Source organism: Monodon monoceros, unplaced genomic scaffold (genome assembly GCF_005190385.1).
Source record: "Monodon monoceros isolate NGI ecotype Baffin Bay Population unplaced genomic scaffold, NGI_Narwhal_1 Super_Scaffold_8, whole genome shotgun sequence".
NCBI classification, from domain to species: Eukaryota; Metazoa; Chordata; class Mammalia; order Artiodactyla; family Monodontidae; genus Monodon; species Monodon monoceros.
The window spans coordinates 61,503,760-61,527,381 of record NW_021703785.1 but is presented as its reverse complement, the minus strand read 5'-3'; the positions used below and the strand labels follow the sequence as shown (position 1 = coordinate 61,527,381).

The following is a 23,622-nucleotide window of genomic DNA, read 5'->3' as shown; positions in this document are numbered from 1 at the left end:
CTGCTCACAGCAGGAAAGGCATTCAGAGCTTTGTTCCTCTGCACACACACGAGCTTGGCAAGCAGCCACTTGAATCTCTGCTACCAGTCGCATGGAAACATTCACCGCTGTTACCAGAAAAGGCAAAGGCTCCAGAGTTCTTTGTGAGAACAGCTCACCGTTTTGTATAACTTACATTGAAGAATGACCTTATGGCTCACCAGAAAGTGAGCACAGGGAGCTGTGCCAGGACATAGGGACAGTTCACCCAGAAATAAGCTCTCAAATCCATGGAATGTAAACTTGCAGATATGTTGTCTGCTAGGGTAGTTCTAAGATATTAAGGTTACACTATTGAATAGGATCATACTGTTTGCAGTATTAAACTAACTCATGTCTCTATGTTTCAGGGCTCCATAGATATCACATATGTCATGTAATGATAAGTATAATATATAGTTATTGTAACTATAACTATTATATTATAACTATTATATATGATAACAATAGCAGGTGTGCTAAGCCTCTTACTTGAATGATTTCATTTAACACACAGACACACGGACTATGAGCCTGGTTGTGTTATGCCTCAGTTTTATTGTCTTTGAGCGGTTAGGTAACCTGCTCAAGGTCAAACAGTTGAGAAGCATTGAGCCAGGCTGACCACAGAGTCCATGGCGCCAACCGCTATGGGGCCCACTTCATACTGTACTGGCAGCATGTATATTTAATAGATATTCTACACTGTATATTCTACACTGTAATACTCAAAAATAGCATGAGGCATGCTAATAGAAATGAAACAAACTGTATCCTTTTCTGTGCATGCAGACTTGAGGACCCTAGAATACTTAAAATGTTAGCAGTTATAGACGTAAGGCTAACTTATACATGAATTATTTTGGTTCACCTTTTACCAATTATAACTCCTCCAGGATCATGAAGAGAACATGTGATGGAGTCTGATAGTTCACTTGCACAAGGAAAAGCATTGCTTTTCCACATCATTTAGCAAGTTGTCCAGTGGAAGGGTTTCCCTTCTGAAGGACTGGGTTTGGGCTGTCTTGTCAAGTCCTCATGGATAAATGCTGTCTTGTGTTTGTTTTGTCTTTTTCATGGTAACACCATCTGCCTGATTCCCATCTTTTCCACACAGGAGGGCGTGGATAAATATTGCTGATGTATTATCACTCAAACCCTGGAAGCAGATCACTACACATGTTATAGGAACCGCAAGGTCTCAGTCACAGCTGAATTCCATGTTAGTGCTAAAAATCACATAAATCTGGGAAGCAACTTCTCAGATACTAGACTTCAGAGTTTGTAAGCTTAAAATGATTAAAAGAGATATTATAATCAAAAACAATAAAATTCATAAGAGACTGAATAATTAGAAAAGATCTCTTAGTAAATGTTAGCAGTAGCATCGGAAATTCCAAATTATTCACCAGCAACATAGGTCTAGTGTATTCTTTTGTTGAAATTATAAAGCACAGAGTAAATGCCGATAAACCAAAACTACGACTTGGCTGAAAGCAGAACACTTACAGTCTTGACCTGCATGCTCCATGATGTAAAGAGAGGCAAAAGTCGGTGAAATACTACGGTGAAATCACAGAGGTCTGTGTATTTATTTAGTAAGCCCAGGCAATGCACTATGTACTGATGGTCTGTTGTTGAGAACATACACTTCATAAAAATCCATTACTAAATAGACAACAGCATCTCCTTTTATTGTATTAGAATGAAAAATTAAGAAAAACATTTTGGAATGTAGGTACTATTTTCTGACACTGTTGGTATGTCCGTTGGTCACTGTAGAAATGTGAAACTTATTAGTTTGCTTCCCTGAGAAACTTGTCACCAACCGGAAGTAGTTCTTCTCGAATTAGAGACCTTGAATGGGCATCCCTGTTCTCTGTATATCTTACGTGCTCTGCACAGGTAGATGTTACCTTTCACGGGAGGCTGATAGGGTTTATGATCTCCCTAAGAAGCAGGTCTTCATTCTTTCTTACTGAAGCAGAAATTTGAATCTCTTTTTCTCTCCCTTTATTCCTAGTTTACAAGTCATATACATACCTTTTTTTTTTTTTGTCATTGGCCTTAAATCTTCTTTTAATAGACATCAAGAAACTTGCTACTGACCTCAAGAGATACAAGATTACCCTGTGAAGTATACGGGTAATATCATTTGATAAAACCAGTGGACTACATCATGCTACAGATAATCACAATAATAATCTATGTTAGGATTATAAGATGTAGCTAAAACTAAAACCACCTCTTTTCTTTAGGCCATTTGTAACAATTTGAAGCACTTAAAATTAGGGATAAAACTTTCCCTTCACACTTCTAGAGACATAAAGCATCGCTGCATCCTTTCTCTAAGACACAGGTTGGGCTGCCCTGGTGGCACAGTGGTTGAGAGTCCACCTGCCGATGCAGGGGACACGGGTTCGTGCCCCGGTCCGGGAAGATCCCATGTGCCGCGGAGCGGCTGGGCCCGTGAGCCATGGCCGCTGAGCCTGCGCGTCCGGAGCCTGTGCTCCGCAGCGGGAGAGGCCACAACAGTGAGAGGCCACAACAGTGAGAGGCCCGCGTACCGCAAAAAAAAAAAAAGGACACAGGTCTTCATTCTGCCGTAGTGAAACAGACAACTGAAATAATGTATATTCAGACATTTATTTATTTAAAATGTTTGCTGAGCATCTCTAATGCACCAGATGCTGTGCCAGGGGAAAAGAGATGAAGGATTTGTCCTGCCCTCACTCCTTATGTATATACATCAGCACTGTATAGCACCTAGTAGCCCCCCTTCTGAGTAGTGGGCATCCCCCAAGGCACCAAGGACACTGTGATGAACAAGACAGGCCCAATCCATAGAGGATTCCAACAAGGAAATAGGCAAACAGATACAAAAATGGCAGCTGATCAAACCAGGCTCCACGTGCAATGGGTGCTTTCAAAGGGGCATCCAGTGGGACCAGAGGTTCTGGGAAAGCCACACAAAGAATCAAAAAGACTGAGTCACGGCATTTGGCAGCCCAGAAATTGATGTGCATTGTCACATGTCCCCTCGGGCTGTGACAGCAGTCACTGAGTTAAACACAGTCCTGGGAAAAGAAATTAAATGGTTGGTAAAACTTTATTAGCCAGTACTTAATAATAAAAGAGTCAGGAAAGTCAGAATATTGACATTGTAAGAGAGAAATAGCTTTCTCTTTACACTTCATAGGGCTGAAATGTATCTCAGCTTCAATTTCCCTGAGGGTGTTTCACAAACAATCTGTTTCACTGTCTCAGGAAGGATGCCACAAAGCTGAAATTCTGGTCAAAATGCCAACAAGAAGCTCATTCTTCTTTTTGTTGTTCTTCAAGAATCACACTTCTTCAAAGGGATAATTTTCAGGACCACACTCACTGCCAGGGAAAGCTTTAAAAAGCCAAACCCATAGGGTCCTTCACAATCTCAGCGCTGCAAGGTGATCCTCTAAGTACAAAGTAAAATTATAAATAGTACAGATGCTGCTTTTACACTTGTGAATCTGTGGTGCGTGGTCTGCAGCTCAGTAAACTGGTAAAATACTATCTACACTACACAACACGGTTGAAAGAAGTACAGAGATTTATACCCACTTTCCAGGGGATTGTTATCCTCCCAATGAATCAAGCTTGCACGTCTTAACTGACATTGGTCCAGAATACATATTTTGAAGTTTTTTAAAATGTCAGTACATCTTTTTTTTTTTTTTTTGCGGTACGCGGGCCTCTCACTGTTGTGACCTCTCCCGTTGCGGAGCACAGGCTCCGGACGCGCAGGCTCAGCGGCCATGGCTCACGGGCCTAGCCGCTCTGCTGCATGTGGGATCTTCCCGGACTGGGGCACGAACCTGCGTCCCCCGCATCGGCAGGTGGACTCTCAACCACTGGTCAGTACATCTTAATAGCACTATGTATTAACCTACTTCAGGATACTGAGAGGACAAATAAACTGTTAGCAGGAGATGTTTGATTAATTCTCTGAGGACAACTTCATTACCTCGTTCAAAACATGATATCCCGTGACATTTCTGTGAATAGGGAAACTGCATTAAACCCTTGTGTTATAATTATGGGAGACCCAATAATTAAGTTATGTATGGAATTCATTTCTTTTCTTCTTTTTCTTTTGAAACAGTGAAAGTAATATAGGCATACAAGTAACCATGGCCCTAGTGCCTTAGCTTCTGACAGAAATCAAAGCAAATCAAAGAAAAAAATAAAGAGCAGCAGTAGTCCTTGCTCTAACCTGGTTTTCCTCCTGTATTCTTTTTTTTTTCTTCTTCTTTTTATTTTTGGCTGTGTTGGGTCTTGGTTGCTGTGCGGGGGCTTTCTCCAGTTGCGGCGAGCGGGGCCTACTCTTTGTTGTGGTGCGCGGGATTCTCATCGCGGTGGCTTCTCTTGTTGCAGAGCACGGGCTCTAGTTACGCGGGCTTCAGTAGTTGTGGCTCGTGGGCTCTAGAGCGCAGGCTCAGTAGTTGCGGTGCACGGGCTTAGTTGCTCCGCGGCATGTGGGATCTTCTCAAACCCGTGTCCCCTGCACTGGCAGGCAGATTCTTAACCACTGTGCCACCAAGGAAGCCCTCCTCCTGTATTCTTAATCTTGGTGACTAGTTCTCCCATGACTAGACTCCTGTCTCCCACTCCCTACCCCCAAATCCTTGACTCTGTCTCCTTTATATCTCTGAATGTTGTATGCTTACTGTCTTCGCCCATCTGAACTGCTACCACATCGTGCAAGCCAGCCTCATACCTGGCCTAGATTTCTGCAGTTGCTAACTAGTTTCTCTGCTTCCAGTTTGCCCACCCCACCCAACATGCATCCATCCTCCAGATCATTTAAATGCATATTTTATCACATCAGTCCCCTTCTTAAAACTGAGCCCACCTCTCGTGTGATAACTTCTGTGACGAGGTTCCAGCGCCATAGCGTACCACACATGACGTGGATAATTGCCTTCTGTTTTCCCCATTCCCCCCATCTCCTCACCCGGAGTAGCATACCAACCACTCCAAATTCTCTGCAGTCCCCAAATACGTGAGGCTGTCCATTCATTGTCTGCTCTAGCTTCCTGCCGCCCTTTCTGCTTGGAAAGTCCCCCCACTCCATGTTCTCATATTTCACCTGGCTAACTCATATGAAGGTCCCCAAATGCAGCTGCTGATATAATAATAACAGGGCTTCCCTGGTGGTCCAGTGGTTAAGACTCTGTGCTTCCAATGCAGGGGGCACAGGTTCTATCCCTGGTCAGGGAACTAAGATCCCACATGCCATGTAGCACAACCAAAATATTTTTTAAAATAAAAGAAAAAAATAGAGGGGTGGGGATAGGGAGGGTGGGAGGGAGATGCAAGAGGGAGGAGATATAGGGATATATGTATATGTATAGCTGATTCACTGTGTTATAAAGCAGAAACTAACACACCATTGTAAAGCAATTATACTTCAATAAAGATGTTAAAAAAAAAGAAGGAAAAAGAAAATAGATTCATAAATAAATAAAACACTCACAATTAAAGAACAGGGGAGAAGGAAGAGAAATGAGAGAAGAACCAGGAGAGAGTGGTATTATAGAGGGAAAAGGATAAAGACATTCAAAGGATTCAAAAGGATAAAGACTAGGCTTTTCTCTAGTTGCGGCGAGCGGCGGCTACTCTTTGTTGCGGTGCGCTGGCTTCTCATTGTGGTGGCTTCTCTTGTTGTGGAGCACGGGCTCTAGGTACACGGGCTTCAGTAGTTGTGGCACGTGGGCTCAGCAATTGTGGCTCGCGGACTTTAGAGCACAGGCTCAGTAGTTGTGGCACATGGGCTTAGTTGCTCCGCGGCATGTGGGATCTTCCCAGACCAGGGCTCGAACCCGTGTCCCCTGCATTGGCAGGCAGATTCTTAACCACTGGGCTACCAGGGAAGTCCCTGAGCTACCTTTTAACCACTTAGTTCACACAACTCAGTCCTAACTCAGGGCTGCTCCTTTTATCCCAGGAGGTTATATGGCTCTATTGTTTTTAATTTCACTTTTTAAAAATATTAGACAGATTTCATCCTCTATAAATGAAAACAAAACACAAATCTAAAGGATTAAACACGATGTTTTCTTAGGACCCATGTATATTACTGAGTACATTTTATCTGAATATGAGAAGTCACATGAAAATCATAATGCCTACACTTCTATCATCTGGGTTTATGGTTTCTCTTTAATGTGCAAACCATTTATGAGAAAGAATGGTTTTTTAACTCTTATTTTTCCTTGAGAGGAAGCAACTGTTTTCAATAAAAAATGAAGACAGCATAGATAAAATGTTGAATGAGAGAAATAGCTGCAAGCTAGTATCATTATCCACGAGAAAACCACCAATCCGAGAAGACCAGGAAGAAGGTGCACAGACCCGAAAGCTTCGTGATCTGACTTCGCACAGCTGAACTGGGTTTCGTCCATTTGCAGACCAGGAATCCAAGAACCATTCCTCTGTCGATGGACATTTAGGTTGCTTCCATGTCCTGACTGTTGTAAATAGTGCTGCTGTGAACATCGGGGTGCATGAATAGGAGGGAAGTCCCAAAGGGAGGGGATATCTGTATGTGTATGGCTCATTCAGTTTGTTGTGCAGTGGAGGCTAACACAACATGGTAAAGCAACCATACTCCAATAAAAATTAAAAAAAAAAAGAAATCCAAGAACCAAAGAGGTTGACTTCCCTAATGTCAGGCATTTCAGAAGAGACTGAAAGGGGACTTGCACTCATGGCTTGTAACAGTTTCCTGTGTTTTTTCCCCATCACACTGCAAGAGGATGGAAGACTCCTGGGACCATTTTTCAGGTTCTAGCTAAGAAGCAATGGAGCAGAGTCGGCCACTCCTACTGAGTAATACTCACAAGGAAGAACAGAGAAGGAGGATTCTTACAAAAAAGGAGCACATCCCCTCAGCTGGAAGTGGAGCAGCTTTGGCTATTTATTTTGGAGTCCCTTCCTTCGCCGCCTGCAGGCATGTTTCAAGTGTCGGTTATTGAACAGTCTGTGGTCAAGGTTATTTATTTTTTGAGTGTCAACCACATGCTTTTATTCCTGAGACCTCACACAGGTTGTGTTTGACACCATGTTGGCCGTAATCTTTCTTCGTTCAGCTGCTGGGATTCCCACATAAATCACCCCGATGTCAAAGTCTCTGCAGACTCTGAAATTTTATGAAATTCACTTTTAGTCCGCAGGAATAAAAATATACATGCATGCCTTCTGATGGGTGATTTGGGGAGCAGTAACAATTTTAAATGAATGGAGAATTTAAGAATAAGGTGGTATCTTAATTTTCTTTTTTTTTTTTTTTTTTTGTGGTACGCGGGCCTCTCACCCCTGCGGCCTCTCGCGCAGGCTCAGCGGCCATGGCTCATGGGCCCAGCCGCTCCGCGGCACGTGGGATCCTCCCGGACCGGGGCACGAACCCGTGTCCCCTGCATTGGCAGGCGGACTCTCAACCACTGTGCCACCAGGGAAGCCCTGCTCTTGTTTTTTTAATGAAGAAATTTACCTTCACAACTGAGGAATACTGATCTATAACATATTCTAATTTTTCTCTTACATGGAATATTGTGTCTCTGTCTTTACAGACTCTCATTACACTTCTTTAAAGAAAAATATTCTAAAAATGCTCATTTTTCCATTTTTTAATCATTTTCAGAGAAAGTACTACATAATAAAAAAAGCACAGATTTTGCAGTCTTAGAAACTTACATTTGAATCCTGCTTCCACTATATATGAGCTATGTGACCTTGAGATAATTATTTAATCTCTCTAAGTTTCAATTTCATTTTTGTAAACAGCAGATAAAAATAATGACCTTATAAGTCTGTGTTGGGAGCACGATAGGTAATATAACAAAGATTCTGGAGATTCTGATGTGACCTGCAGAGGCAGACACTCAGTAAAAGTAGCTATTACATCATAATATTACTCTTGCACTAGCTTTAATAGTAATTGGTGTGTTTTCACAAGATGAGCTTTAGAGCCATAGTGATGATTACTTTGGATTAGAGACGGGAAGCAGTATCAGTCTTAGCTTACGTCTCCACACATTATTTTATGACCTCGTACGTCAGGCTCCACACTTCTCATTGGAGTTTATGGATGACAGTAGTACTTGATTTCCGCCTTTGGGGAGGTCTCTGTCTAATGAGGGAGATGAGTGAGTAAATGAGTCATGTGAATACAGCGTGAAAAGCGCCACGTGAAGTATGAGCTGCAGGACTTGCTTGACGGCTGTCAACTGGGAGGAGGTTAGATGTGAAAATGGAAAGGCACAAACCTTGCAGGACCTTGCAGAGTCTTAGATAATGATTTTTTGGAAAGTGCAATAACTTCTCAGTTCCCTAGAGAGGATACTCATCCACACCACTGAGAAATACTGCAGCAAGTTGGTAAAGATGCCAGAATCTGTTAAGGGTAAAAAAATGTTTTAAAGATTTTAACAAGAGAGAAGAGACTTTCCACTCTGTAATAAATGTTTTTCTTAAATCTACTGTTTTGAGGTTATGTTTAATGGAGGTGTGTTATGCAGATTAATTTTTGCTTAGTATTAATACTTTCATCACAAAATTATTACATGAGCACCATAGAGAAGCACATAAACTAAATGGCAGTAGTCTTATCTCCCTCTTCAGACCCACACCTCTCCCTTGAGGTCACTTAAGTACAATGTGTGGCTTTTCTGTACACACAGTTACATGCACACATTTTCTTTTACTTTGATTAGAAGTAATTATTGTTATAGTGAAGAGGCAACGAGCACATATTCTAGAGGGAGGCAGTCTGACTTCTTTTCCACTTATTGGCTATTGATCTGGAACTCCTGGGCTTCAGTTTCCTTATCTGTATAGTGGAGATGATAATAATACCTACCTCAAAAGGTTATGAGCACTTAGAGCAATTCAGGCATACTGAAAATACTCAATTAACGTTTGTTATTCTACTTGATCTTTTTATGCATAGTATTTTATGTTATAGTTATTTCACATAACAGTGTATGACACAAAACTTTTTGTGTCATAAACCTACTGATTCTTTTTAATGGCTACATAGTATTCCACAGGGTGGCTGTAACATATTTTAAAAAGTCCGTATTGATGAGCTTTTAAGTTGTTTTCAGATCTTTTTCTATCCCACTCATGAGATAGTAAATGTCTTTTTCACATATGCAAGATATCTCTTATTTGCTTAGTACTTATCATTACCTTCAGTTTTAGATGCTACAAAGAATACTGTTTAGGAAATTGTAAATTGAATCCATTGAGTTGAGAAATCAGTTAGAGAGATATAACCAGTTTTCCTTCCTCTCCCTTGTTTATATGATGTGATATCATATAGGATAGAAACAAAAAAGAGTTTTAAAAACACTCTCCTAGAGATGGGTTCTCAGAAATACTTGTTGAATAAAGAATATTCAGGAAGCCTTCTTCAAATGCTACTGGATGGTGGAAAACTCTGATGACCTTAACATTTAAATTTTATTTTAAACTTGTATCGACCCTGAAAAAGACAAAATCAGAGTTTTGGAGTGAAACTAGATCGACAGTAGAATCTCTGATTGCAGTATCTTTTTTGGAGAAAGGCTCACCACATATTCTCAGCTGAAATCTTGGGAAGATTCAGTCCTTAAGTTATAAGCATTTTAGACATGTCCTGACTTTTCTTTATTCTTTCTGAGAAAATTATAGTTGGCAAGGAAAAGAAATGTCAAAACATGCCTTTAAACTGATATATACTCAAACATATATTTGACCTTTTTTTTTTGAACAAGAATTTTGAAAGTGCTTTTTAGAGACTAAATATTAGGTCTTTCTTAAGAATGTGTGTTTACATATTTTTTGAAAGAAAAGTAGGGAAAGGCCCAGTCAAAATTATTTAAAACTAATTTTCTACAAGATGTTATTTATAGAAGGAAGTTAATCTAATTTTTTTTCTTCCTATTTACAAACGTAATAGATGCTACTTGGGGAAAAAATGTAAAATATATAGCAAATTAGTGTGTGGAAGAAATGTGCAGCAAGGGAGGTAAAATTTCCTCATAATCCCATCTCTAAGAAATAACCAGTTAGCAACTTGATATATATTCTTTCTTATTTTTCTGTACATCAATAATATGTGTATGAACAACATGGATTATTTTATACATACCATTCTATAACTATCATGTAAAATTTTTTTTTCTTTACAGAAATGTACAAAAATTGTACAGCGTAATGTGTGCTCTATCTAAAATTAACCAGTGTGCCATTTTTCTTAGTTGCCTCAGGTCCTTTAAAGGAATCAAACACTAGACATAAAACATAAGTTTCCTTCTAGTACCATTCAACTACCATGGTCCTCCAAAGTAGCAATGATCGCAAACTGGATAAGTATCTATTTCAACTTGCTTTTTTTTTTTTTTTAAATCAGCATCGTGTTTTCAAGATCTGGTTATTTTGATGAATTTAGATGAGTGTTATTATCCATTCCCCTACTGCCCTACTGACATTGGGTTTTGTATGTATACATAGAGTTGCACTAAACATATTTGTAAATATTCCTGAATATACATGTAGGGAACTTTTCTAGGGTGATTACCTAAAGATAGAATTGATGGGTCATGCTGGACGTGCAAGTTCAATTCTACCAGATATTGCCAAATCTCTCCAAAGTGATTGAATCAGTTGCCTTTCTACCAGAGCATCTGAGAATGTCTGTTTCCACACATTGTTGAACTATTTGGGTTTTGCTAATCTTATGAATATTAAATAATATCTCATTTTAAGATTATTTACATATAACAGTGAAAGTTTTCTCTCCTGAGCTTTGAATGTTTATATAATTTTTCAATTTTTCCATTTGTTGTTAACATTTTTGTTGCAGATTTATAAAAGTTGTCATTTATTTCGGATACCAATCTTTTGTTTTGGGGGTCAGGGATACATACATGCTGTAGACAAAGGTTATGTTGCAATATTTTTTAATATTCCTACTAAATTATTTTGCCTCATCTATCATTTTCTGAGCATGGTAAGATTGAAAAAACCCACTATAATCGTAGATTAATCAATATTTTCCTATAATCGTCAGTTTTTGCTTTATATATTTCAATACAAATTCAAGAATGTCAGATAATCTTGGTTGGCCGTTGTTTTGTATTGTGTGGAATTCCTCTGTATTAATGAATTTGCTTTAAATTGTATTTGGACTGTTGTTAATGTTACTACGCTGCCTTGCTTTTTTCCTGTTGGCTTAACATAGCTTTCTTACATCCTTATAGTTTTCATATTTTCCTCAAATTTTGTTTACAGCTACTTTTTTACGTCTGTTTGTTTTTTAATCCAGCCCATCTGTTTTAAATAAGGAAAGTTAAGCCGTTTGCCTTATTCTAGTTATGGCAATATACTTGGGCTTTTAATTTGGGGTTTCTGCATGTGGATTTTTCCTTTATTTTTTTCCCTCCTTCACAGCTTCTCGTTATGCCAAGAAAGTTTTCCGTATCCTTTGTGATCTTTATTTTCTACTGGTTTCTGTCCTTTTGGTGGCAACTCATAATTTTCATGACGATACTTTACTATCTGCCTAACAAAGTTTACTCTCTTGAAAAAGACAAGGACATGGAATAGTCTAGACACCCACTGAATTCATCTGTTTATAACTTCCTCTCTGTTGTCTCAAGTTTCAGTTTCAGCGTCAAGTTGAGAATATCAGTTACAGTGATTGTTTATGCTTGCAATCAATAGTTGGATTTACCAGCATATTTTATTGATTGCTCAGCAAAGTGTCTTGCATCCAGTTCCTCCATTTGATTTTACTTTTCTTCTGTGCTTTTAGCACTTTCTCAGTGTGCATCTGTAGGTAAGAAAACCTCTTCGTCTTTAATGGCTGAAAATATGTTTATTTTGCCCTCACTCTTGAGTTCCGTTTTCCTTTGGTTTCTATGGCTCCAGTGTTGATTCACAGCCTTTGTGCAGACTTAAGAGGCCAGCAAAACCCTTTGCTTTGCGCTCCACTCACCACTATGATGTCCTGTTGTTCTGTTACGTTCTTAGTTCACAGAGATTTTGAGCATAGCTCTCCCTTTCCTTATCAAGCATAATAATGATAAAGGGAAAGTCTTCAAAGCTACCAAAAAGAAATGGCATGCTATCTTTAATTTTTAATCTATCATCTACTTGAGGAAGCCAAGTAGAGGGTGTAAAATCACAAAACTGTCTTTAACCAGATGTCAATGTCTTCACTAGATTTTCTACCTTAAAAAAAGGAAAGAAAAAAAATCAACTTCATAGCCTGGTCTTTCATTTTCTGAATGAACTGTAATTCAACCAGTCCCCTTCTGAGGGATTTTGGGCTTGTTTTCAATTGTGCCTTAGTACAAATGAAGTACAACATACTTGTGTATGTATCTTTGTACACTTATGTTAGCATTTCTATATGATAAACCTACATACATTGAATTCAGGGTAGAAATTATGTTCATTAAAATCTTCTGACAACCTTTTGTATTATGGTTGCCTTAGTTAAGGTTAGTTAGCTTAGTTAAGGGTACACACTTTATCTAGGCATGGATCCTAATCCACCATTTCCCTGATGTGTGACTTTGGGCAAATCTCTTAATCTCCCTAATCCTTAGTTTCCTTATCTGTGAAAAGAAGACTAATATAGTAACGCACCTCATAGGGTGGCTGTAAGGATGAAGTAAGATACTGAAATCAAAACAATTAGTGTGGTATCTAACCATTACTTATTATTTGCTAAAGACACTGACATGAGCTAAAACAACCTGAAGGTTGCTGAGACCTGTAGAGGTTTTCAAAAGCACTGGTGAGATACATGGGTGGGGCTGGGAGTATATGGTAGATCTCTGTACCTTCTGCTCAGTTTTGCTCTGAAAACAATTCTGAACTGAAAACTACTCTAAAAAATATAGTCAGCTTAAAAAAAGAAAGAAAGGAAGAAAGGAGGGAAGGAAGGAAGAAAGAAAGAAAGAAAGAAAAGAAGAAAGGAAGGAAGAAAGAAAGAAAGGAAGAAAGAAAAAGAAAGGAAGAAAGAGAGAGAGAGAGAAAGAAAGAAAGAAAAGAAAGGAAGGAAAGAAAGAAAGAAAGAAAAAGAGAAAACACTGGTGCCTGGGGGAACCCATTGGAAATTATGATTCGATAAATTGGAGGTGAGAACGAGCATCTGTATCTTTAAATCTCCTTGGCAGATTCTAATGCACATCCAACTTGGAAATGCCTGGAGGCAAAGTATTTAAAAAGTGAAAGTAAAAAAAACCCTTCTCTTGGAGTTCATTGTGGTGGGCTTCCCTTGCCCCTGTGGACCTGCTCCAGATTCAAAGGTCAGCCCTCCACAGTCATTTTACTGCAAAGAGGAGCACTTCATCCTCCTTCTGAGGCTTTGTAACTCCCACTGCCTGATGCTAAGGACGGTTGTCTTCTAACTCAGCCACCACAAAGACGTATTTATTCATTTGCTCTGGCAAATCAGTGATCCTGTTTTACACGAGGTTCATTACCTCCGCAAACGTTAATTGAGCACCTACGGCCAGACATTGATTACACTAAGTGTTAGGAAAACAGCAGTGAGTAAAGGAGGCTTAATTCCTCCCCTTAGAGAGCTCAGAGACAGTGAGGGATACAAGCCTGAGGTGACTGGGGAGGGGGCGGGGTTGACGAGGGAAGACAGGGTGCTCCCCAGCACAAGTGACTTCTACTGAAACCCGAATTCCCTGGTGTCCAGTGGTTTAGGACTCCGCGCTTCCATTGCAGGGAGTCTGGGTTCCATCCCCGGTCAGGGAACTAAGATCCCACAAGCCGCGTGGTGCGTCTAAAAAATAAAAATAAAAAAAATCTGAAACCGGAGTTATCCTGTGAGGAGGGAAGAGTGTTCAAAGCAATGGCAGTGGTATAACAAAGACTGGGAGTGCCACATTTAAGACATTCAAGACACTGGATTTTGGGGTAGAAAAGAGCTCAAAATGAGATTTAAAAGGCAAACTGAGACCAAATGTTTAGTGTTTTACAAACCAGTGTTTTTAACCAATGTTAAAGTCTGTTAGCAGCCCTAAGGGTGTTGAAACATTGAAAGGCTTTCAGCAAAGGGATTGCCACGATGAGATTTGCTTTGGGGGATGGCCTCTGGTTAAGAGCCTAGCGAAGTTGCTGTTGGGAGAGTTCAATGTCTGGTGATGCTGGCTGCATCTAAGGTAGTGGCAGTGACATAGAGAGAAACCAGGGGGTGGGCAGTGGTGGTGACTCTACTACTGCCTCTGTTTGAGAGTTTACCTTGAGGTGCCCACAGCATGGCGTTGTGTAGGCAGCCAGTTATCAAGGTCCAAAACTCAGAAGAGAGATCTGAATTGGAAATCATTTAGGGAAGTTCCTTTGTATTATTTTCAGCCCTGAACCAAAAGATGGCGTAGAAGTTTTTTTTTTGTTTTTTTTTTCAATTCTAAGCAAACATCTTAGAGCTACAAAGCCTACTTGACCAATGTTCCAGGTACACGTGAGTAAATAAGATTTGGCTCCAGCTAGCAATTACTACTGGCACCTCTTCCTTTCATCTCATGAGACACAAAGTAATTGTAAACATCAATCTAGACACCACAGACTCAGCAAAGGAAAAAAGTTCACTTTTTCCCTGTGGGGAAAAACTTAAATGATTTTCCCTTTGTCTTCATTGCAGGTGTGTGTGTTGTACGGCTTGCCAAGCCTCCTCATCAACTATGTTTGCAAGAAATAGACATGATCCTATCTGTGTTGTTTGTATTGAAAGTATTCCCAACCTTGAAAAGCATATTAATGTTTAATGAACTAAAACAGACTCTTCTGTAGGCAATGCCTTGATCTGTGCCCTTTCTTTAAAAGTGTTAACACCACGAAGGATACAGAGAGTAGAGTTTGGCTTCCCTTGAGAATTTCACACTATATCACGTGGCCAATTTAAAAACTTCCCTTGTGCTTCCCTCACACTGTTTGTATATAACTTATCTTTTCTCCGCTGGGGGAATAAACGTGCATTCTGCCGTGTCACCTGTGGTTGGTGGAGTGGTGACGAATGACTGTTTTATGGTGTTTTGTGGGTGTGGGCTACATGACTTTATTTGATATTTTCTCATTCCAGGTAGTAATACCAGCCACTGACTGTTTTCTCTATTAAGATTGTGAACTTACAAGGCACGGTGTGTATTTAAGATCTGATTACACAATTAAATAGGTTTTTTTCTTTCTGATCTACTTGAAGTTGTAATATGGATATTTACAAAACTAATAGACAAAGGTCTACAGTTTACTTAACTTTTAAGAGAAACCAAGCTCCTAGATAAAAACAAACAAATAAGCATCTTACCAAAGAGAGGTGAGTTAAAATCTTATTCATAAATAATAATAATTTGCAAGAACAAGCAATTCTTCTGAATTTCGCGTAGGTATCCTTTAACTGTTGACAGTTTCATCCAGATATCTTTCTCTTCCTTTCACTAGTTTATTACTTCCACATTAAAATGGTCAAGGAAACTCTTGCCAATTACCTTGACCAATTATCTATACCTCAACCCACTGCTTGAAGGATTTTTAAGTCGTTCACATTACATAAGATTCTGTACAAATGGTAATAATTATAAATAATATTTAAGTTTTAGAGACTTATGACAAGGTATTGAGAAATTGAAATAACAATAATGATGATTCTTTTCAGTTCTCCTTCAACCACACTGAAAAGATACAGAGGTGCTAATGCCACCATTTCTTTTTATTCATGATGTAAGAAACTAGGCAGTTAACGAGAATGAATAAAAACTATTCAAATGTGTTTTAATTTCATCAGAGTCCCTTTATACTTTAATTGCAGTGACTGCAATTGATTAATAGACTAATTTTCCAGTGATCATGAATAGAGCACAGAGAGGGAGAGGAAGCGCATAAATAACTTAAATCTACAGATAGGCAAAAAAAATCAATCTTAAGGAGAAAAATATCTTTCCTAATGCATTCTATTAGCTGCAGTGGTAAAATTGAGAGGTTTAGGAGTAAAACCCTTTTTCCATTCCTCCTCTTTCTGCTGGAGGTAACCACACACTATACAATGGCGATACGATATATTGTTTGCATCATTCACATAAATCTTATTATTTATTGCATTGTTACATGTGCTGTGACCTCCCACCTCTGTCTCTCTCTCCCTTCCTCTCTCTCGTTCTCTCTCTCTCTCTCTCTCTCTCTCACACACACGCATAAAGCACATATGTCAGACACATAATAAATGTTCTACACATGGTAACTATTATCATTACTCTTCACTCTTAATGACAACTTGGATAAAACATTTTCAGAGTACTATTGAATACATAGAACTCTTTTTTTTCTTATATGAACGGCACATTATGCTATAACATCAAAACACTTGATCTACAGTTGACGGAGTGAGTCTGAACACACACTTGCAGAACAAAATTTGGTCTCTGCGTAGCCCATTTGGTGATTAACGGTCATATTCACTCACATGATTTTAGTCTGTTCCACCTCTAGTATGTATCTGGGAGGAGTAGAGAGACGGGGATACGGGAGGGGTCTCCCTTACTGCATTTCACAGATATCTTCCATAACTCAAATCTAATCTGTACAGTGATGTGGTTTGCCAGGAATGTGAAGAGGCTGAGGTCACTCACTGGATGTAGATGATCAGGCCTCTGCAATAATCACAGAAGCCTTTTGAAAGACACACAGATGTGCTTGGTGTGGTCATCTGGTCACGATAAGCATTTTCAGGGTTTCTTCTTCACCTTTGCCCCCTACTCAGCGTGAGAAATGTCAGGAATTTATTGGCTTGTATTTGAGGTCCACCTTGGCTGAGGTTAATAAGATAATACCTTCATCTGTGTACATCCACTCACAGGCCCTAGCACTGTCCAGGCTGAAGGGATGAGAAGGTGAAAGTATCCTGTAGGCAGATTTATCACCCCGTGAACCAAAATATGCAGGCAAAATTTCCAAGGTTGGTTTTGTATTATTCAAGAGTTCAGGGAGCTCTGTGCTTTTTATCATGCTCGCATATGAAGAAACAAAGAAAACACAACTTTCCAGTTTCAATAAAGATAATTTATTTGGGGGAAGGAAAATAAAGAATCCTTACTCGAGCAGTGCACAGAATGGGTTTCCTGTGGTTGTGAGCCATAATTGTAGGGTTTTGTTTCATTTTTGTGTTTGGTAATTCAATTAAATGCTCTGAAACGTGATAGTCGTCTCTTGAATGACCTTGTGTTTTAGGGAACATTGATGTGAGTTGCATGACCTTTTAGACTTAGATCTCTGGAGTCTTGTAAAACCACGCACAGATGACTAAAATATCTCAAGTCAAAGGACTATTTGCCTTATCACATGAATATACTCAATTAATTTATCTTTGTTGATAAGCTCACAATAGGGAAAGTATACACTCCATTTACTATTTCTGCAATTTCCCACAAGCCTATAAATATTTCAAAATAAGTTTTGGGGATTTTTTTTAAAAGCTCACAGACGTCTCCCAGGTTTCTTCATTAGTCAGCTAACTGCTATCCCTCAGACTCTGGCAGCTGTCTCACGAGGTAAACTGCTGGTCACGGGTAGAATCAGACAGGGAATGATGGTTAGATCAATTCATCGCCAATACTGGAGAAAAATACAAAGTCTCCAAAGTGTGTGTCCTGTTTTAACGGCCTAAGTCACATGATTTTCATACACGTTTAAAACAAATGTAAGGGCTTCCCTGGTGGTGCAGCGGTTGAGAGTCCGCCTGCCGATGCAGGGGACACGGGTTCGTGCCCTGGTCCGGGAAGATCCCACATGCCGCGGAGCGGCTGGGCCCATGAGCCATGGCCGCTGAGCCTGCGCGTCCGGAGCCTGTGCTCCGCGGCGGGAGAGGCCACAACAGTGAGAGGCCTGCGTACCGCAAAAAAAAAAAAAAAAAAAAAAAATGTAAGCCCCTTGGTATGAGATTATTTCTCTAGTGGAACCTCAGTATAGAGTACCCCCAAAACCCTATAGGTAACCTACTATCATGTCCTAAAGTGTTCAGGACTCATAATCATATATATTCTAGTTATGCCAATCGTATGTAGTCTAGTTATGCCAATAGGGGCTAACTCTCTAGGGGTTATAAGAGGCCCAAAGACAGTGGACTGATGGACTAGAAGATGTCGTTATGCAAATAGTCTCCAGAGTGATGACGCGGTAGGAGACAGGAAAATGAGCCGTCGGGCCAAATTCATAAAATTTCAGCTTTATGTGTTTTGTTTCATTTTGCAGCTACTTTACCAGCTAAACTTTTAGGAAGTACATTTAGAAGCCATTTATAACCCCACATACAGGGGACAAAGTAACTCATGTGCCTCAAGATAAGGATGCTCCATTAGAGGGAATTCCCTGGTGGTCCACTCGGTGCTTCCACTGCCATGGTGGGGGTTCAGTCCCTGTTCAGGGAACTAAGATACCACAAGCCGTGCAGCGCCGCCAAAACAAAACACAGCAAAACGACAACAACAACAACAAAAATAAGCAATAAAAAAAAAGTTCCATTAGACACTTTACCATATGTATTTTTGTTTGAGGCATTTTGATCTGAAAACTGTGTAAGTCTAGAGATTAAAGAGATGTTATCTTGCTAAAAGGAAAAAAAAATGATGGTATAAGGAAGTCGATAAGATGAAGCGAACTGTTCTTTGGAATTTCATCGTACAGTTTGATGTGGAAAAGTAAACGTAACAGAAATGGTTTCTGTTTCCTTCTTAACAGAACCCATCCTCTACTTTGGTGATGTCGAGTACCCTGTGGATGAGAGCATAGGCTCTGTGGACGTGCGGGTGTGGAGAGCCGGCACTGACCTGTCCCAGGCTTCTAGCGTCACCGTGAGGTCTCAGAAGACAGACCCTCCCTCTGCTGATGGTGAGCAGTTTCCTACAGCAACTCTTTTGAGTATTCTACAATTTTCCACTTGCCATGATGAAATACCTTAAAGCCCAAATACTTCATTCACTTCTGTTTAAGCAGTCTGGTTGAATGTAATTTTTTCTGAAATTATTACTGTATAGTTGGCAAATCTAGGCTCTATTTACTATTGTGAGAAAATACATCTAAAGGGCCACAAATCAAAAGCTGAGTTATAAACATATAAGTCAAAGACTCTACATTTGAATGCCTTTATTTGCATGAATTGGTTCTCGATACTTGGGAAATCTACCATCGTTGAATATTATGACATCATATGCGCAACTAGAATAATCGTGAAGGCCACCCTCAGAGAAATCTAGTGGCATTTAAGTATCATGCAGGTATGTATCTCTAGCTTGGCTCCTTCCTCATTTTAAACAAATGTCCCCATAAATACTTGGGACCCAGAGGCTTTTCCTACACTTCATTATACAAGCTGTCCTAGCCGACACATGCTTGCCTTTTATTCTGGAATCTACATCTGCTAAAAGTTTATCATAAAGCTAGGACAAGCATAAGATAAGAAATTTCCTTTTTTGTCCCATCTAAATGACCAGCAGTACAAACTATCTCTTACACATGCCCACACACGTACATCATACACACATCACACATTCATCACCCATATCATTCATCCCATTTTATGTCACCCTTAAGTTTTCACTTCTTAAATGTTGTAGAACCAGCATAGTGTTTTGCATGTAGCCGGTGTCCAATAAACATTTGTTTAGCCAAATTAGTCATTTCTTTAGAGAAAATTGAAGTCAAAGAAAGAGATGAGAATAAAGGTGAAGAAGAAGAGGAAAAGAAAACCACGGAAAGAACCACAGTGAGATTCAGATACAGAGACTTTTAAAAATGAATTAAAGACACATACTCAAATATAGTTGCATATTCAGAGGTAAACAGATACAAAATGAGAGTTAGAAGAGCAGAAGGTATGAAAACAAGGAAGAAATAATACTAAACACTCTCCCCTATTTCCAGTCTTTATGGATGTAGTGCCTAAAGATTAAGAGAAAGTTTTGTTTTTTTAACTACTTTAGAACATAAATGGAGATGTCAACACTAGTATGCGCCCCACAGTCTGAAAAATAATAAGCCAAAAACCAAATATGTCTCTGGGGCAGGTGTGGGTGAAGCATGTCAGACAAAAGCTTGTATCTGAAATGTGTTGTTTTAACCAGCAGGCAGTCACACACCTAAAGTTCTGTAGTAGCTTCTGAAAATAGATTTGGATATTTAACTAATGATAACAAAATTTCAATATTTATATTTCATATATAAGTTATGATAATCAAATACTTGATTGATATGCTGGTTGTTTTTAGACCTGATTTTTACTAGTTCTATTTGAGAATTCCAAAATAGATGAAAAAAAACTATAAGAAAGCTAAAATAACTGAAGGTAAAATAACTTGTTAGACATAGATAAGACAAAGTTCAGAACCTGATCTTTGATCTACCATCTCAATAACCAAAAGGTTAGATACTAATCTTTTGCATTTCATTAAATGTATTTTCTGTAACCGTATGCTAGTCTATATATTTTAAAAAGGATTATAAATATATCTACACAGTTTGCTTCTCATAATTTTGTTTAAATTGAGTTAGTCCCCAACTGAAAAATTCTTCTGTTACTGTCATAGCTGGAACAGACTATGTGGGAATCAGTCGTAATTTAGATTTTGCACCTGGAGTCAACATGCAGACTGTTCGTGTTATCATTCTGGATGATCTTGGACAACCGGTGCTGGAGGGAATTGAGAAATTTGAACTTGTGCTTCGAATGCCTATGAATGCTGCCCTTGGTGATCCCAGCAAAGCCACGGTGGCCATAAATGATTCTGTCTCAGATTGTGAGTGTTTATTAATTTATGATGATAAGTAAAACGATAAGGTAGACTTTATATAAATGTTAAGTAAAATGATAAACTAGGGTTTATATACCCATATTAGTTTGCTAGGGCTGCCATAACAAAGTACTACAGACTCAGAAATTTCTTGTCTGACAGTTCTGGAGGCTAGGAGTCCAAGATCAAGATATCAGCAGGGTTACTTCCTTCTAAGGGATGCAGCAGAAGAATCTGTTCCAGCCCTCTCTCTTGTCTTGTAGATGGCAATCTTTTCCCCTGTGTGTCATTACATCAGCTTCTATGTGTGTCTCTGTGTCCAAATTTCCCTTTTATATAAGGACACCAGTCATATTGAATTAGGGCCCACCCTAATGACCTCATTTTTACTTGATTAGTTCTGTAAAGACCCTATCTCCACATAAGGTCACATTCTGAGGTACTGGGTGTTAGGACTTCAACCTGGGAATTAGGGGACACAGTTCAACCCATAATAATACCTTAGCTGACCAAGTCTTACTTTCTCATCCTGATTATTTTGATAGAATTAAACAGCTTCAGAAGAAAACTTTCGGTCTTCCTCGCAAATTTAAAAAAATGAGATTGCTATCAATATCTTGATTGTGTGTCAAGAACTCCCCCCCACAGATGGGTGGAACCACATGGGGTTGCACAAACCCTTGAGTATTAATGGTCTTTTTCGATTTCTCAACACAAGACACTTTCTGTTATCTCCTTACTCCCAGACTCCTGAAATTCCCCTAATGATGTGCCAAAGACACTGTTCTGAAGCAATAAGCTTCTGGACACATGGCAGGGCTCTCTGACACGTCATCACAAGAAAATTCTGAATAATCTTCTACCACGATGATCCTGACATTGCTTGGAGGAGTCTAACCTATTGTCAATGAGACCTATAGTTAATTGACCTAGTATAGGTGTCACTTTCTATTATGTAATATATATAATATAGCCATTGTCAACTTTTCCAACACGGTCCAGGTAAACTATGCATGTGATTATGTGCACAATATTTAATATTATTCATATCAAGAAATTCTGAAAAGCTCATGATAAAGCAACATATATAGATACAGACATCTTTAAATCTCTGGTTTTATCTACTTTTTCACATTTCATTGCATCTTCCTACTCCACAAAATAGGCAGAGCAAAATTACAAGGATAAGGAAATCAAAATACTGAGTTAAGTGATTTGTTCAAGGCCAAAACACTGGCCAGTGACTGAGTGGAGAGTTGGTTCCAGTTCTTCTCATTTCTGTTCCATTATTCTTCCCACGAAACCATGTTTTCTGAAATGCCGTTTTCCTTACATTTCTATTCACTTTGATTCGTATGTTTATTTTCTTGTATTTTTTTGCAGTGCCTAAGATGCAATTCAAAGACCGAGTATATACTGGCAATGAAAATGATGGACAGATAGTTGCCATGATCCACAGGAGTGGAGATATCCAGTACAGGTCTTCGGTGAGATGCTATACGCGACAGGGCTCTGCACAAGTGATGATGGACTTTGAAGAACGCCCAAACACTGATATCTCCACCATCACCTTCCTCCCTGGTAAGTTTTGGCTTGAAATTTTTATTTGGAATTTGCAGAAGCCAAGTTTTGGGTGTGAAATATCTGTCAAGGAAATACAGGTTCTTGATTTCAACAAGCTTATGACATGGTTTAATGTGCACTAAATGATAACAAATTGAGGTAGATCTTAACAGGGTGAATGAATGTTCTTTTGGTTTCCGTATCAACTTATTGATTAGTTTCTAGTGATGTGCTATATTGTTTATTTAAACTTCATGCAGCAGATAATGTCCTATCAAATGTGTAGACTTCACAGTACTGGGAAAGACTTAATGTTCAAATGACAGAAATGAAAGGAAATAGATGTCACATTTTTAACACGTATCCAATGTCATAAAATATTTGACCACTTTGATCCAATAATTGTACAAGATACATGTGCTGTGGTCAAATTAACAATGACCAACCTGTACAAAGTTGCTAAATTTGCCTCCTGATCATAATGTTAGAAATTTATAAATAAAATTGGCATTTCCTCTTTTCCCCTTGTTTTCAGACATAAGTGACAGAACTTAAGACAGGCATTAAAGAACTCCCTGTACAAATAGGGCCTGTCATTGCATATGTTCAAACCTCATCATTCATTCAGCAAATATTAATCAAAGGCTTATTACATGCCAGACACTGTTCCTTGCGCTGTCGATACAGCAGGGAAAAAAGCAACATCCCTGCCCTCATGGGGCTTACCTCCTGGTTGCAGATGCTTCCCTTATGGCCTACGGGATGTGATTGTCCTGCTGTCGTTATTATTGTTCCAGGTGAGACTGAAAAGCCTTGTATCCTTGAGCTGATGGATGACGTACTATACGAAGAGGTAGAGGAGCTCCGTCTGGTTCTTGGCACTCCACAGAGCAACTCCCCTTTTGGAGCTGTGGTTGGTGAACAAAATGAAACTCTGATAAGGATCAGAGATGATGCTGATAGTAAGAAGCTGTTTCTTGCGTTCAACTGTAAATTAGGAACTGAAATCCATCTGTATTAAAGTTTTAGGTGGCTCAGAAAATAACCCCCTCTTTCTGACTTGGCTTTTAAAGTAATTGAGAAATAGGAAAAAGACTAAGATAAGTGGAGAACGAAGTAAACCATTTAAACTGAAAGTTATGTCGAAGAATATGGTTGATACCTAAATGCTAAATCCCAAGCATTCAGACCTCCCTACTCCTCACATACCCTTGGGTGC

General features: G+C 39.2%; 1 protein-coding gene across 2 annotated transcripts in view; it reads left to right on the top strand.

The window, feature by feature from the left end:
• Nucleotides 1–23,622, top strand: part of FREM2 (FRAS1 related extracellular matrix 2) — a 160,941-nt gene that overhangs the window by 98,237 nt on the left and 39,082 nt on the right. For both annotated transcript variants that reach the window (XR_003791775.1, XM_029210560.1), the window contains exons 7-10: nucleotides 18,793–18,942; nucleotides 20,637–20,846; nucleotides 22,224–22,421; nucleotides 23,201–23,365. Coding sequence is in view for 1 of the 2 variants with exons in the window: in XM_029210560.1 (XP_029066393.1) it covers nucleotides 18,793–18,942; nucleotides 20,637–20,846; nucleotides 22,224–22,421; nucleotides 23,201–23,365 (723 nt within the window). In the remaining variant the exon portion in view is untranslated. The remainder of the gene's footprint in view (nucleotides 1–18,792; nucleotides 18,943–20,636; nucleotides 20,847–22,223; nucleotides 22,422–23,200; nucleotides 23,366–23,622) is intronic.